Source organism: Choloepus didactylus, chromosome 2 (genome assembly GCF_015220235.1).
Source record: "Choloepus didactylus isolate mChoDid1 chromosome 2, mChoDid1.pri, whole genome shotgun sequence".
NCBI classification, from domain to species: domain Eukaryota; kingdom Metazoa; phylum Chordata; class Mammalia; order Pilosa; family Megalonychidae; genus Choloepus; species Choloepus didactylus.
Window position 1 is genome coordinate 76,502,775 of NC_051308.1, and position 17,577 is coordinate 76,520,351.

General features: G+C 35.8%; 1 protein-coding gene across 1 annotated transcript in view; it reads right to left on the reverse strand.

Moving 5' to 3' along the window:
- Positions 1 to 753: 753 nt before the first annotated feature.
- HMCN1 (hemicentin 1) overlaps positions 754 to 17,577 on the reverse strand; it is a 511,472-nt gene continuing 494,648 nt past the window's right edge. The window contains exons 103-107 of the mRNA XM_037825157.1: positions 16,743 to 16,871; positions 13,313 to 13,663; positions 9,467 to 9,586; positions 3,719 to 3,845; positions 754 to 2,197 (exon numbers count right to left, since the gene is read on the reverse strand). Coding sequence (XP_037681085.1) covers positions 1,831 to 2,197; positions 3,719 to 3,845; positions 9,467 to 9,586; positions 13,313 to 13,663; positions 16,743 to 16,871 — 1,094 coding nt within the window. The 3' untranslated portion in view covers positions 754 to 1,830. The remainder of the gene's footprint in view (positions 2,198 to 3,718; positions 3,846 to 9,466; positions 9,587 to 13,312; positions 13,664 to 16,742; positions 16,872 to 17,577) is intronic.

Genomic DNA, 17,577 nt, shown 5'->3' on the forward strand with positions numbered 1-17,577 from the left:
GTGTTCAGTAAGATACTACAATATATTGAGAGGGGGTATTTTACAATTAAATGCTATGGAAAACATTAACGTGAACAAATTAAACCTGTTTACTACAAAGCTTCTAAGAGCCTTTAAATGTCAGTGCTCACTGTAGGTCTTTAATAGGACATGTTATGCAGTGGTTTCCAAATATATTTCATCATGGAACCCTTCTGACTCAAAGTAATTTTATTAGACTAATGTTCTATAGAACTGTCTTTGGTAAACTCTGCTTCAGACAGCCACTTGCCTGACTGGTAGGCTGTGAACTACATCAAAATTTCCAGGTTTTTTTCTTTGAATTATGTGATTCTAGGTGAAAATCCCCTCAACCTAGGCCATGATTAGGCTCACTATTCTGGTACTTATCTCAGGTAGGAGATAAATTCATTTGATATAAGACATAAGTAAACCATATGGGAGAGAAAACAACTGTTACGCAATGGGGATAACATTTGAGTCAAAAGAATTAGTACGCATGATATTTCTGCCTCTAACTTCTTATGTTGTTTTAAGGAAGTAGCATAAATTTTTTTGAGTCCCAGGATCCTGATACATAAAATGTGGATAATACTACTTATCTCAAGATGTGTTGTGATGTTTGATTAGGATGTGTGTATGTGTGTGTGTGTGTGTGTGTACGTGTGTGTGTGGCTAACTTTAATACCTGCTATAGCTGTAAGGAAATACATTTTAGGTTTTTCAAAAGAGTTAATAAAAAGGAGATGAAAATTTTATTTAGGGTGGTTTTATTGTAACATTGTTTTTATTGTTAGAAAATAATTTTATAAAACAGTCCAACAAGATATTATATGAAAAGTACACACTAAGGTAATATATATACACTTCATAAAAATAGAATACATCTTGGCAATTGCTTCCTTCCAGCGTCTGTTTTCACCATGTACAGTGTATTGACATTTAACATTTACACTAATTTGAACATACGAGATTTTTAAGAAAGACAAAATGATCTATTCCATTGATATTTTAAAAATTATTTTCAACTGACAGGGAAATTTTTAAAAATGCTGGAATGTAAAAGTTTTGGAGCTAACTGAAGGGAAGGTGATCTCAAAATCTTAGAGAAAAGATCCATGCTAGGAATAATCATTTTAGGGCAAAGTAATATATATATATATTTTTTATCATAAGTGGTTCAGCTGATTTCACAAAATCAATGAGAATAATATCCTTATTTTCCACATTCAATCAAGGTAAGTACCATTTGAGATTGAATAAACCTTCTAGTGGCTGTGCTATTTTTCTAAAATGAGTGGTGTTTCATTTTTTCCCATTAGATGAAAACAACTACATAAGTCCCATCACAAAGTATCAATACCTAAAAAAAAGGTATTTTCATAAGCTATTGCAAAAGTTTGATCAAAGCAATAGCAACAAGTTTTATTATTTTAAAAATGGTCAAATGCTCAAAAATCTACTTGGCTTTCACTTAGGTTATTTTGGCTTTGTTTTGTTTTTTCAAGGAAAATGATCCTAGCTACTAAGCTACTATAAAACATTGCTAATGTGTCCTGTTAGGTGTTCAGAACAATTTTTGGGAAGTAACTGCTCCAGTGTAATAAATAAAGAAAACAATAAGGGACTTTTCTAGACTTATTAAAAGATATAATCATGGTAGGATAACGAAAATACCTCAGCAGTATCAAGGAAGGCACATAACACAAAGCATAGCACCATTTTCAAGTCGCCAAGATTGCAACAGTTCAGGAGACAGTAATATGGAAGGGGATTGGCTTTCCATGATTAATGCAGTTGAAATACATGGATGAGGCTTTGGAGAGCTTCTTAGTATGGATAGGCAGACACAGCTATATACACTATGAATGTGGTCTGATACTCAATGGTCCCACTGGCACTGTAGGATAAGGCTCGAACCCTCATGCGGTAGGTCTCTGCTTCTCGTAGTGGCCGCGTGGTATACACCACTCCCTTCAGGTTTTCATCCCTTAAGGCAAAGGGAACAGTCTGTTCCTCATCTACCATGATGAAACTTGTCCTGGGATGCATCACTCCATCCTGCGTGTATGCAACCAGCCGGATTAAATCTTGATTGGCAGCTATTCCAAATGGGAGGGAGACAAATTTGTACTCCAGGGCATATGGGCTCAAGGCACATTCCAAATCATTGGGTGGACAGTTCTTGAGGCAGAACCTAAGGACAATAAACACATGAAATACACACAGTTGTCTGGCTTGGAAGAAGGAGAAGAAGTGATGGCAGGTGATCATGATCCATGACAACTTTCAGGCATTAAAAGCAGGAGACAGCCTGGCTGCAAGAGCACTAAGGCTCACCCCAAGTTCTAAGACACTAATTCAGATCAGATGCCAGATGGCTATGAGAGTGTCCTGGTCTAGAATCAAATATCTATCTCTCATCTCCATTAAAATCAGAAGTACTTGAACCACTGAAGTAAACATGAACAGCACAGGAGTGTCTTTTGAAAATAAAAGCATCTGCTCATATACTGGAAACAAGGATTTCTAAAATAAAGGAATACAGCTTTAAAGAAACTTTAATAAACACTATAAGACTGTTTGAAAGCTGAAATAAGATATATTGATACATGGTTTATTTTTCTCAAAACTACAAAAGTTCAATTAGGATTCCTGAAAAACGAAACCAACTTTCTTTTATATTTGTCTTCCAAATTATTCCACACTATTTTACATTAAATATATGTGGAGTATATATTTTCTTTTGCTATAGCCCCCACTGGCTGTTTTTGTGTCACTATGACTTTAAAACTTGTCTGTCAAAAATCACTGGTAGTAAAGAGGCAAGTAAAATAATGCACAAAGGACTATTTTCTGAAAATATGGATTCTTCAGTAACAGTATTTTTGGAAGTTTCACAGGTGTGTATTTTTTACTCCCTCCCTCCCCTTTCTTTGCCCCGAAACCAATCACAAACAAATTTTTGGTAGCTCCTGGGCTGTCCACACTTGACCATGTTCCAGCAGCACCCTGGTAGTGCCAGCAACCACTAGCAAGAGGAAAACAAAGTGTGAGCTCCAACATGCATTTGGTTTTAAACCACCTCCTCATTAGCAGGGCTATACAAGATGAACATCATCACTTGTATGCAAGCCCCCTGTTGAGGATACCTGGCCAAAGTACAAGATTTCTGTAGGGGTGAGAGAAAATAGAAAAGGAGTTTATTCAGAACCCAGAGAAGACAGGGTTTCAGACAGCAGAAAATGTAAGCAAGATGACATAAGAATGGGCAGACTATTGACTCATGCTTCCTCATCTCCATTTTCTCATGGAGTGGTGAGTCATCACAGTAACAGAAAAGGTGCTTCCTGAAGTGCTCTAAGTGCTGAGAGCCCTTAAAACCCCGAGGCAACATGGAAGGAAACTGGAACTTTTCAAAGAAAGGCAGACTCTATTACCCCATAAAGCTAGCCACCAAGGCAGAATTCTAGATGTTGCATGGTGGAGTACATGTGGAGAGGCTGCCCCGGGAAACAATGGCAGCCAAAAGCGATAGCTTGGGCTGCAGTGGCTGCTGCTGAATGAGCTCAATTCTGGCCCTTTCAATGAAGGAGGGGCCCTTCCTCACTGGGTTATTAACTTTCTTTAAGCAGACTACAGGCAGGTTTTGTTGGTCAAGGAGAGGGAGGAAGAAAGATTTTCAAAAGCATGCCTTGGATGAGAGGGCAAGACATACCCTGAAAGAGGATCCCGCTGGTAGTTGGGTGGACAGGGCGTGTCGATGCACTGGTAGCTTCCTCTCATGTTGAAGCACATGCGATTCACCCCACAGAGCACATTCTGCTCCAGACACTCGTCAACATCTAGTAACAACACAGGGAATATGCAGCATCAATAACAGGCCAGAAAAGGCCATCACAGCAGGTGTTGCGGACACTGGGCTGGAATGTACAGGGTCAGCCTTCCACTTCCCACAAATGAACCTGGTAGTCTTATATATATAAGCTTCTGCAACCACAAAGTGGGTACTTATTTTCCAGATGGCTTTGAGGATACATTGCTTTAACATATGTGAAAAGACATCAATAAATAAGAACTATAAAAGTAGAGGGTAAGTTTTTAAGAGCTCTCTGGTGTCTCCTGTATTTGGAAAATATTTTGTATTTGAGATTTTGAAAGCAAACAATATTTTGAAGGCACTAAAAACAAGATAAAAATTTAAAAGACATTTATGAATCTTTCTGTAAAGAGAAGAATCTCTTTAAAATGTGAGTAATCCTTCCCTAATTTGTTATAAGCTCAAATTGTTGAGTGAGAAGTAGTGATCAGAGGGGGCTTTATTGAACAGGGTACTGCAAATTGAGTTATAAAATTATAAAGTCAGGGGATACTGTATAGATCAGTCAGCTCTTGTGGAGAGTGACAAAACAAAGAGTAAAACAGGATCAAATGAATGAGCCAAATTCAAGTTTGGTCAAATGGAGCAGAGAGTCCAAGTGAATCTGAATTGTGCAGGGGCCATCCTCTGTTGCCGTGGTGATGGGATGTTCTCCATAAGGTAATAGTGAGATAACGGGGAAAAACATGAAATTAAATAGTGCTTATTTTGTTGTTTTCTATACAAAGTTGTTAAATAGGTAAAGACTTAGTTAAATTATTAAAATCAAGGAACATCAAGATGGAGCTAAAGGAAAATTTTTGAACTTTCTGAAAATGAGTGGTTTTGAACCATGATTCTTAATTTGAACATCACAGGATCTGTGAATCCTTTGAAGTTACATGGGAATCTTTTCACGTGCGCATGTGTGTGTGTGTATGTCTGTGTGAGAGAGAAAGAGAGGGGGAGAGAGAGGTGTTTGAATAATCTGGAGAAGAGGTCTACAGAGTTCAAAAAAATTCTTAAGGGATTCTGAAGTCTCAAAGCTAGGCACCACATTTTAGAGCAATGTTTTCCAAACTGGGATATACACATCCTCCCTGGTGGTGCATGAAGGCTTTCCAGAAGTATGAAGGCAGGCAGATCCTCATTTATTAGGTTCTCCTTCCTAAATTCAATCTGAGAATTTCCTGTGGTCTGGAGTTCTTCTTTCCCATCTCCCCTCTTAAAACTGTCTTCTGTTTTACAAGAGAAAGGTTTCCATTCATCCCTAATCTCTTTATAATACCTAGGGAATAAAAAGATTCGAGGTGCAAATGAATCTTAGGAATGCTGGTAATAAATATTGACAGCAGCAGACCTTATTTCACCAAGGCTACAAACCAATGGGTTTGGCTCTCTATTTTAAATTAGATTTCAATAGTGAGCTGGTTGTCATAGGAACATTTGTTAACACTTTATTTGAACAGAAAAATGACTTTGGACTTTTTCTAACAGTCAGTGTGGTTGGTTTGTCATTGCTATTGGTCATCCTCCACAAATTTAGGGAGTTAAATCTGCTGCTACAAGGTTTTGATGAAAATATATTTAAATCATCTATTCATTAAATAATGTCAGAAACCACATCTTTTGCAACTATTTAAACTTATGGTGCAAAATATTAGAGATAAATTTTTTTAAAGTACGAGGAAATTACAAGGTTTTCCAAATTCTTTAAGGGTATGCACACAACAAAATGGAGGACCACTTATTTTAAAGGAATTCCAAGTCAATTGGCTGCATATAGGCACTTGTAACACTAATTATTCAGCATTGAATAAACACAGTTCCTGATGTAAAGAAGGGAGCAATTACAATTAATTTTCTGGAGATGTGGGCCTTAAAGACCAAAAGCATATCTGCCATGAAATTGGCTCCAAGACCAATGGGCATGTGTAAATATGACATCATTTCTCAGTAGTTTGTGACTTGATAGCAGCATAATGGGTATTTATGCTTGACTTGGGTTAAAGTTGTAAATCTTTTGTGAACTCTTAAGTAACTTGGAATTTTCTATATAAAAGAAGAAAGGAGAGAAAAATTCCAAGAGATAATATATTAATCATGGACAATAAATAATAAATTTTATTTCTGAATTATTTGCCATTTGCATTTTTGTCTCAAAAAATGAACATTTTAGATTTTGGCTCCAAAAATATTATGTTTTCTAAGGAAGCACAGATAATTTAATTATTTACTTCAACCTTAATAAGTCTGCACAAAGTAAAAAGATATTCATAGTGTGATATGAAGTAAGTCACCTACTTGACTTTTCAGTTACTTCTATGTGCTACAAAGACATTATGTACTTTCTGTTATTAGTTTTATATTAGGACTGATTTTCATTCAGATATGGAATACACTGTAAAACAAGTTTTTATTTAAGTAAAGGCTTGCCTATTATCTCTATGAACCAATTTCTAATTATGATTTTATCTGTCAAAAGTGCTTCATCTCCTAGACAAAATGTGATTGTCTCAGAATGAAGTGCAAAGTCCTCTAGGAAAATGCAAAAGAAAATCAATTAGCCTTATCTTCCTTTCTCTCATAAAACACATTCCCTTCACAGCCATCTGCCAAATTTCATTTTTAGCTCTAATTTATATACTGAACTCATGGAGAAACACGGAGCCAGTGGCTGCCCAGGCTCAGGAAAAGGGAACACAGTACCAGAACTGGGATGCACATTGGAATGCATAAGAACTGTTACCTTATCACAAATTTTCATTGACTGAATATGGATCTATAAGGAAATACCAAAATTTTATAAACAAAGTATTTGTTCTTGGCTCCATAAAAATGTACAATCCCCAGAGAAAAGCTTTCATAAGTATTTAGGCTGCTGGGCCTAATTTATCTTAGGTCTGTTACTACCTCCTCAGATATAAACACAATATAGGCATTCACTCTTCACTCTACTCATTCACTCCACTCATTTGCTTTAGGAAAAGAAGCCAGAAAAAAATGGAGAAACCATGCTGTCTTCTGTTAACTATGTGGTGATGTCTGGTTTTTATTAAATATTTTAAGAACACTATTGCTAAAGTATAGACATTTTATAACATTAATATTTTTTCTACAGGAAAAGAATCCCAAACAGAACTGAAAAACTTTTATATTAACAATTTTAGAACATTTGAATGCATGCAACCAAGTGCTTCTGGATGCTTTTTATTTTTAATAGTTTAAGACAAACATACTTGAAACAACTGTCTCATAGAAATTACAGAATAATCAGACCCTTGCTAAACATTATGGATTGCTTTTTTAAAACATCAATGGATTAGAGCACTCATTTCATATGCAATGCAATATAGAGTTTCTAAATTTTTAGAAGTAGACTAGTGGTGCTTAAAATTAGCTTAGGGTCTTTTAGATTCTCCTCTCTGCTTCTTGGACAAATCATGATTGGTCATGTTTTTTCAATTTTGCGGCCCAGTGATTGCCACTTTTGAGTAGAGTCTCTGTCCTTGTTCAATGTCAAATTCATTTTAATTCCTTTTTTATTACTGATAACATTTCGAATGCTAATATATAAAGCTTTAAAAAGTCCTATGTGATTGAAAGCAGTCTTATATTCCTCATAAATGCCTCAAACACTTTCTAGAGCTATAAAAAGACTTTAAGTTATTCTTTAGAATAAAGAACTCTTTAAAGAGCATAATTGTTTTGTCTCATTTCTTTTTAAAACCACAAAAATGTGTAACCCATTTAAATTGGAAACATTTCAAATGACACCTGTTTCTGATTTGTTCATTATTTTCCACTCTCTGAAGCACAACTGAAAGCTGAAAAACATTTTGAACTGAATGAGTGACAAGGGCAATTAAAAAACAAAATGTTATAACTTAGAAAAGAAGAAAAACTCCCTAAAAAGAATATAACATAATATAACCCTTTAAATCTGACTAAGGAGTTCTGCAGTTCATTTGGTTATTTCAAATGCTTCAGAATCTATGCTGCTTCCTTCTTTGGTGCCTGGTGCTCCTGTAGGGAGTGTAGTTTTATTGTTGGGCACTGCCACCCTTGAAGAGCTGCAGAAAATTATGAAGCACAGATGGGTCGCTGCTCTCGCCCAACCCTGTAGCCACAGTACAGTAACCCTGGGGGCTCACAGCATCATTGGAGAGACAAAGAACAAATCCAGACATTTCGAGATCTGGGGCCAAGTCTTACGACTGGTCTTGATTGCTCTAGGACATTGAGGCTCGCTCATGTAACCCTTATGGGAACTAGTTTTACCTGTAGAATGAGTTCACATTATTGCTCTTGACATGTCAGCTTTGTTGATTAGAATTGAGACAATAGTTGCTTTAGAGAAACATAAGACTATATTGTAAACATGTTATTGCAGTACTGCAAATCTCTATATAATGTTTTGCATAGGATAGGTTCTTAATAAACATTTGGTGACTGACGTCTGGGAACAAACGTTATTACTGAGTCACTTTCCTTCTCCAGCCTCCATAGCCCAATGGGGCCCCCAGGGAGCATGAATGGGCGAATGGGTGAATGGATGGTGTGGGTGGGAGTTCTTGGTTACTCAGGTGATGCCATTCTCCATTCTGTTCCTGCCTCCGAGTAGATTCATGAGATGAATCCTAGCATGTCTTCTTTTATGAATCCCACAGAGAGGAAAAATGCAGTCTGAATTTGATTGCTACTGATAAAGCACTCTCTTGGAGATTTTATTTGCCATATTTTAGAAAAGGATATAGATTGTACATGATGGAAATTAATGCAATTAAGAAGTTTACTAAGACCTATAAAATATTCCTAGAGTTTTTTTCCACATCAGAGGATTTTCTCCGATTTTCAAGGTTCATAAAAGTTCCTATTTCTTTTAAATCTGAATACACATTGCAATATAATAAACCCCACTGAAGTACAATGCTCCTTTCACAATTTTGTGTAAAGAAGGAACTACTGAAGTTGATAGTTTTTCTTAGCCTCTACCATCAGTATACTTTGTCCAAAAGTACCACATTGTATTGTAATATTTAATTATTTACACATGTATCTCCACTAGACTGTAAGATCTGTGTCAATCTTTCAGATCCTGCAATGCTAGCACATGGTTGGTGCTCAAGAATCATGTGTCGACTCAAAATACAAATAGATTATTTAATTGACTACCCATATATGACTCTAAAAAAAGTTTAATGAGAAGAACAAAATATAAAATAATACCTAACACTGAAATAAATTTATTGAGCACTCTCCCCATTTCCCCCATAGATCTTAGCTGAATTGTAAACAAATGTTTGGAGAGGGCTATTCTCCTCAAGTTTTAGAAATATGTAATATGAACTGATTTAGATATTCTTCCTTCTTCTGGTAAGACCATCCTAAAAATGTTTCTCAACTCTCCTTTGCTTAATTCTTTTCTCATTGCTTTGCCTATTTGCAAAAGCGATTTTAAAAGATAAGCTTGCCAATGGGAATGACAAAGAAGGGAAAGCAATTAGGAGAATAATTATTCAAAAATAGAAATCATTTTATTTCTCACATTCTTGTATTTCAGTTTTAAGTCAAGTCGCCATAACAAATATCCCAACATATTCTCACCTTGGCATGTCTTTCCATTCAGCATGAGTTGATAGCCAGGTGGGCAGAGACACTGATAGCTTCCAAAGGTATTTTTACATTCATGCTGGCAGGTGTCTCTATTTTCACATTCATCAATATCTGTTCAGAAAGAAAGCAGAGGGTCATGCAAAACACAGGCAGAAACCATGACAGAGCCAACTATAAGCAAGTTGCTGATATACAAAAAAAAATCATCTTGGTGGTTTTCATGAGTTTAAAAATGTTCAGAGCTATTTTATATCAGAATCTGTTTTTAATTAAGTCCAACATAAATTTTACTACAAAATGTGAGTGAGCATCTTTTCTGTGTGAAGCATATAAAGGCTGAAGCCCAAAATTGGCCAATTTCCAGTTAAATAAAGCAAGACTAAAATGACAAGGGAAGAGGATTTGTACAAGATCCTAACCCACCATAGTACTAAACTCTTGACAGAATGATAGAATTTAACAAAAACATGAAGTTTCTATTGTGATTAATTGGAAAAAGGGATATTGTTGTTATTTTATTAAAACTTTAGCACTCTTTCATTCTCTTTCTTCCTGCCCCCTCCCACATGCATAGTTTTCCCTTAAACAGATGTCATCAAATGGAAATATTTTTATTTTGTAATAGGAATATCCATTCAAACTTTTCATGCAATTGTAAAGTGCTAATAGCAACTCTTTAAGTTACCATTCAGCATGAGTTGATAGCCAAGTAGGCAGCTATATTAAGAGCTTCCAAAGGTATTTATAACCTAAGGCTCACAAGTGTCTCTTTTTTTCACATTTATCAATATCTGTTCAGAAACCTTTGCTTTGCTATATACATAGTTACCTTGGGCAGGCCACTTAACTTTTGAAGTTCTCAGTTTATTTCCTGTTATTCCTCTGCCAAAAGGAGAGGTTGATACAATCGGCCCTACTTCACAGGTTGGTTGTGAGGTTCATGTACAGTAATATATGGGAAAGCATTTGATAAACTATAAAGGCCTTTTAACCTGTCATTATTAAACAAAGTAAAGAAAATTTAATGAGAATGGAGAGAAATTCAAATTTAATTGATATCTACTTTTAGATAAGGGATATGATTTTTGGGGCCTCAGATTTCTCTTCCTAAATGTGCTTGGCTTTGACTAATATTAAAATTTGCTCACAGTCCTTAAGCATACACCAACCAGTGGAAGAATGGAGAGAATGTGACATGAAATGGGAGCGGGGGTGCCCTAAGGTGAAACTTAAGAGATGGCAGTGAAAGCTGGGAGATGACGCAGAGCAAAAGGATCTGCTCAGCTTGCATATTTTCAGATGCTCAAAATATAACTGCAATGATTAAAAATCTGTTAATGATAAATACTCATCAAATATTTGTCAATGTTTCTAGTATCATCTTAGTTAACTAAGGCATTTATTCCATAACTAGTGTATTTATATTTTTACCTTTATAACCTTATTTAACATGAAATAACAGAAATTTAAATGATGTTGAACTCTTTAAATAACATTGAACTCCAGGTTGTAAAATTCAAAATTCCCAGAGTATGAATTCTGAAGGGTCTCCAAATGGTATTTCTTCAAAGGGAGCCTGTGTTCATTTTTCCTATTAAGCTTTGGAATCAATTCCTTAAAAAGTTAAATTTTAGCCAAGTCTAACAAGATTCCATACTGTAGATTTGAGTCCTTTGTAAACTGTCTATCCCAAATGGTTAATTAAAATGCATTTGGTGTTTACTGCAAGTTGCTTTTGTTACATAATTACAAAGCTGTCTGGAATCTTTGTGTAAATTTCTTTATTACTGCCCAGTTCTATAAAATACTCCCCATAAGTTAAGGAATGACTAAGCCTATTAATTACATCAGGACAAAACTTAAAAATCCAGTAATCGGTTAGTTATAGAAGTTTACTTTAGATTTTCTAAAATTGACTCTCACTCTGTAACAGTAGCTGCCTGAAGTAGTGGATGGTTGTCTAGGGAAGGTAATTACGATAAACCTAAGACTGTAGGATGAACACAAAGACACAGAAACATTTTAAGACTTTAATATTTTAACATACTTTAGGACTTTACTATTATCAAACAGTAGGCCATAGATAGCGATGGAGAAATAGCATTGGCAAACTTTCCTAAACTGATTTGGACCTTCAGATGATTTAGAAGAAACCAGTTAGATGGTATATGGCGTGAGGAGTGTAGTTTAGGTCATTTATCATAACATAACAATGATATTTGGGTAGGAGTATAAAGGTAGAACAGAAGAAAACAACTGGGCTAAAATGAAGGATGAGAATGGGATTGAAATAGGATACGAAAAGAACGACTATTTGGAAGAAACTTTGAAAAACAAAGTGTCAGATGATAAATTTGTCAAAAAAAGATTAGTGAAAGGGTTTATCTAAGAGCTAGGTCAAAATTATGGACATGAAAAATTACCAATACCCAGAATGGTATGGAGCAGGTTGAGAGTGGTGTTTGGCATATTAGCAAGGATATTAAGTTCCACAGATGGAGTCATTAAGAGGTGTTTGATCATATGGGACAAAACAGAGATAGTTGTTAATGAGTGCTGTTAAGGTTTGAAGTTTAAGAAGCTAGTGCTTTTCACAGTGATGGAATCTGATCGTAAGAGACAGGGCTCTATATCCATCATATTAAGTTTTAGATACACCAGAATGTCTAGACAGAAATGTGCTAGAAACTACTTTTTATATACGGACCTACAAACAAACAAACAAACAAACAAAAAACAAAGGGTAAAGGTTCACTATCCAGAGAGTTTGAGTGTCCTACTGAGTGGAGGTGATATGAAGAGAATAGAGAAAGAAATAACAAAAAGTGAAGTCAGGAGGAGAAAAAATTTTTAAATGTGTAAAGAAATGTTTAACAGTATATTTTGGAAAGAATAAGCAAAGTATAGAACACTTAAGAGCAATGTAAGAAAATTAGGTTGGCCTAGTGGTTTTTTGAATTTAATCAATCCTTCCTTCCTTTCTTCCTCCCTCCCTCCCTCCTTCCCTCCTTCCCTCTCTCCCTCTCACCCTCCTTCCCTGTTCTTTGCTTCCTTCCTTTCTCCATCTAATAAACATTAGGGCAATGAATGAACTGTATGTTCCTTGTGTCGTGTTTGTTAATTTCCCTTGGTGCCTAGCTCAATGACATGCCATCTGTGGATACTCACAGAAACTTTAGTTAAATAAAGAACAGATGGTAATGTCTGCAACCTAACTGAAAACAAGGTCTCAATTCTTGACTTGGAAATTACACTTCACTTTTGCAAACATATGAAACTATACACTTGTGAGTTTAGGTAAAAATATTGAAAAGATACATTCTAGAGTGATGGAAGCAACTTCCTTTTGTCCTGGTTTGCATTATCTATTAATTGACATACATAAATACAAAATAATGGTACTGAGAAATCAGAAAAAGCAATCAACTGTGTAGCTGAAATTTTCACAAACTCACTGCTTTGGCATCAATCAGACATAGCCATAATCTCATGGTATTATATTATGTGGCAACATACATATTCTCACTTAAAAACCATATTCTGGATGCCACTGAAATGTATTTATATATAGCATTAAATTTATTACCACTTTAAGAGATGATCCAAAAGAGAAACGTCAACATAACACAACACATTAGCATGCACACATGTAAATAACATATCATTTATTTGAATAAAATTTGTAATCATTTTAGGTGCAAGAGAAACTTTGAGTCACGCCAGATTTGAGAACAGATGTAGTTTACTGCACCAAATGATCACAGGTCCTATAGATACACTTCATCTCTCATCAGAAAGGAGCCCACAGAAAGGAAATGTAACATGGCCGACATTTACCTACACATGTGTCATGTCTTGCCTCAGAGCCTTCAGGGCAAATTTTTCTAATAGTCCTTCTAGTCCTGGAGAGAGATGTTCTGCTGTTTCTATACTCTGAGTAGGAGCTGTAGAGATGTGAGTATTGTCTGTAATGCTGCTGAGGTTGATAGTTGTTTCTCATAGGGGAGAACCGGGCAAGGTTATAACTATTGTACTGAGTACCATAATTTGGCAGCCTCTCCAATCCAGCGCAAGATTTCCCGTCCCCTAATAAATGTTGTCCTGGTGGACAGATACACTTGAAGCTGCCGGGAGTGTTGGAGCACTGATGTGCACAAGGTTTAGGCACTTGTTCACACTCATTAATGTCTGCTCATGTGGTGGCATGATATATAAAAAAGAGAAAAAAAAACACATACACATACATACACAAAACACAGGAAGAGAGAATCAGTCTGTGAAACAAGCTGAGGACATTTTGTTACCCTATAAAATCCAGGAATGCAGTAATTTCTCTGTGAATGTTGTGAACCTCAGAGGAAGCCTTAATAACTTAGTTTTTGAACATATAGAAAGATTCTGTGTCTCACCCTAAAGATTGCTTCCTATGTACAAGTTTTATTTGAACATTTGCTTTGGAATGGGTGGCTAGAAAACCAGATACTGATTCTGTGAATCCATCCTTTAATTTCAGTTGTGAGGGCCCCAAGGCTTAATGAACTCTGTCTTCAGTCTTGTCTCCTACTCTGGAAAAACTTGGATAGTATATCACAATTTGGGCTAATTTAACATACATTATTACATCTAATTTTAAGTGCAATATTGGCATCTTAGATCTTATAAACACTACACTCAGCTTTCTAAGTTCAACTAGGTAGGGACTTCCTAAATCATATCTTCTTCTAGGAAATAAAGGCTCAAAAGAGTGTGAAATCCAAAATCAGTACAATTATCATTAAATTGCAATTACAAAAAAGTCTCAATCATGTCTCAGTACAATGCTACTACACATTTTCAAACAATATTTCTCTCTCTTGCTCTTTCTATCTTTTGAGAAATAGATCATTCAGATGGATTTCTGATTTTCCTAATTGGTTGAAAATGTTAGACATATTTTAATATGTTAGGTATCATTTTTGTAAATTGTGTACCTACCTTCATGCTTATTTATTTTTATGTAAGTGGACTTGGCCTTTCTGCATGCACCTTGGCCCGCCTATGGTTTATTCTCCACAAAGCAGCCAGAGTGATCTTTTCCAAATGTAAATTATTTCACATCCCTCCTCTGCACAAGACCTTCTATGCCCTCCCATCTCACCTTCGGGATAAAATCTAAACTCTTTAGGGCCTCTTTTTTCTCTGGCTAACTCCAACAACACTGGTCCTCAGCTTGTTCCTTGTCTGTGCTCAGCGCATCCTCTCTGTGGGACCTTGTCCTGGCTGTGCTCTCTGGAACACACTGGCTCATTTCTCCCCATGGCTCCCGCTTCACTGCATGCAGTACCGTGAAGAGGCTGCCCAAATCAGAGCGTACCACCCTACCTGGGTCGCTCTCTCTCCCATTACTCTACTCTATTTTTCCTCAGAATGCTTACCACTATGTGAAATTATATTTGTTTTGTGGTTATTGTTTCTCCCCATAGAATACAAACTCCCTAAGGACAAAGACCTGGTGTGCCCTGTTTCGCTCTGCATCCCCTCAACCTAGAATGTCGTCCTGCAAATATAGGTGCTCAAGGAATATTTGTTCAATTAATGAAGTAATGAACTTGACCCGGTGTACAAATCAAGCCACTAACGGTAGGAACAATGGGTCATTTGGTAAAATGTGGTCTTAAATCTAGAGAAATCAGATTTCAAAAGCTAAATTCAGTCTAAATTCCACAGGTGGGCAATAGAACACAATCCATCTCTAGTCTGCATTCTGTAACAATATTGATCACTAGTGCTTCTCATCTTTTAAATAATTTTAAGTTTCAGATTGAGGAATACTGGCACAACTATAAAAAGTTTTTTCTTTTGTCTCTTTAGAATTAATAATTTTGAATTAATCAAGGCCAAAAGTTTTTTTTCAGAAGACGAAACAGCAAAAAATGAAGACACAGAATCATATTTTACTAAGATATAAACTCACGAAGCCCACAGAATTTTTTAAAAAAATATTTCTCTTTCTATTTCTATGTCAGAACATGGAGTTATGTACTTGCCAATCTTCCTGTAAATTAGAAAAGCAAATGTAAACCAAGGATTGAGACCACATGCTTTAATCCATTACTATAGTGGTGTATGCAGGAAAACAAGATGAATAGTTAAAATAAAAATAGTAAATTAAGCTGAAAAATTATTTTAGTAGGCAAAAGACAAAATCAATACCTTTAATCTCTTACAGGCAATGGCCCTGCCTTCTTTCATTGTTTTCCTCCCACTCCATGCCTGACATTGAACTGCTGGTCAAATTAATGAAAAAAGAAAACACATTCCATTCTGATGGTAACTGTTCTGACTGATCAAGATGTTAAATTATATATAAATCACAATATATAAACAGAAGACTAAAATGATATGTGTTTCTGCTATTAAAATATTAAATATTTTTCTAGGAATGGCATAGTTTAAAGATTTGCTATGTGCTAAGTACTATGCTAATGACTGGATAAAGACAAACTAAGACTATATGGGGACAACTGCTATAAATAATTAAGTAGACAGCCAAAGGAACCAATTTTAAAAGCATAGCATGAAAACCAGAAGTATGTAAAAGCCCACATAATTTTTTTCTGCACTTAATTATTCTGAAGAAGAATGCAATTGGATAGATCAGCTTCTTAACTGTAATTTCAGCAATGTGAAAAAGTGTACGGTTTTCTTCTTACGCATATTTTCTGTTACCTTTTACCCACTTTAATTTAAATTCAGCTATAACTAAGGTGGAAACAAATAGGCAATTGGGAGAATTACATGAGATATCTTACTTAACACAGTGAATGGCACATAGGAAGTACTAAATGTATGACAGATTAAGTACTAGTTTTCAATTTGTTTGAATTGTGTGTTCACATTTTAACCCTCCATAACTACATCTTATACCTTGTACTCAAATAAAATATATCTATGAAAATATTTATATCATGTTCATAGAGAGATAACCAATGAGATAATCATGATAATTACATTCTCCTGGTAATTATATCTGAACCTCCCTGTGTTAAGTGTTGTGTATAGTAAGCACTCAGTAACTTATCATTATCACTTGAAATGTCATTGCAAACTGAACTCAATATGAAGTCTCTGAAGCAGTAATCCAAATCATGTGACTTAAACCAACTTACATACCTTCTAATAGTAGCAAGTGAGCATTTGGGGATAGAGTGTGGTCCTAAGCAAGTTGGTAAGGTTAAGTAACTCAATTAGTGGCTCTATTACTCAATAAGAGTCCCCGTTAACTCACCCAAACAGGGTCTTCCAACTCCTTGAGACCGATAACCTCTTGGACATATACAACCGTAGCTGCCTCTCATATTCTCACATATCTGGTTGTATCTGCACTGATGGATCCCATCTTTACATTCATCAATATCTATAGATATGGAAGCAATAGAAAGTAACGACATTTCCTCTTTCAAAACTCAAAGTCATGATATTTAAAATAAACATTCAGTAGCAATTGCCAAAGGTTGCATTTCTCAACATGTGGAGAGAGATCGTATCAACTTATGACTTTGAGTCAGCAAATCTGGGTGTAAATCCCAGCTCTACCACTCATTAACTCACTCCTTTTCTTCCTCCTGATCCCTATTATGGAGAGAGTTTTTATTCTCAGTTTTTTCCCCCCTTCTCAATTCTCCCTCATCCTTTGGTCATCTTATTTATACTAGTGACTCTAATAGGCTGTCTATGCAGATCCAGGGCAATTGTACCATGTCCCTTCTAATCTACAGTCCCACATTTCCAGCTGCTACCTGGACATCTCCCACCTCCGTGTTTTAGCAGGACTTCAAACCCAACCTGCCTCAGCTCCTTATCCCCCTTACTCCCTTATTTTTGATAATGGCACTCCTGTTTTCCCAGTCAAGCAGGCTGGAAATGTCAGTCATCTTGACTTATCCCTCAGTTGCTGAGATTGGTTAATTCTACCTCCTTCAACCAAACCCCTATATCCACATTTCACTACCACTTAGCTAGATTTCTGCTGTAGTTTCAAACATGTGTCTGATCTTTCAGCCCATCTCATTTCTAATTAGTCTTATATATAATTTTTTGGAGTTAAGAAATATATTTATTTA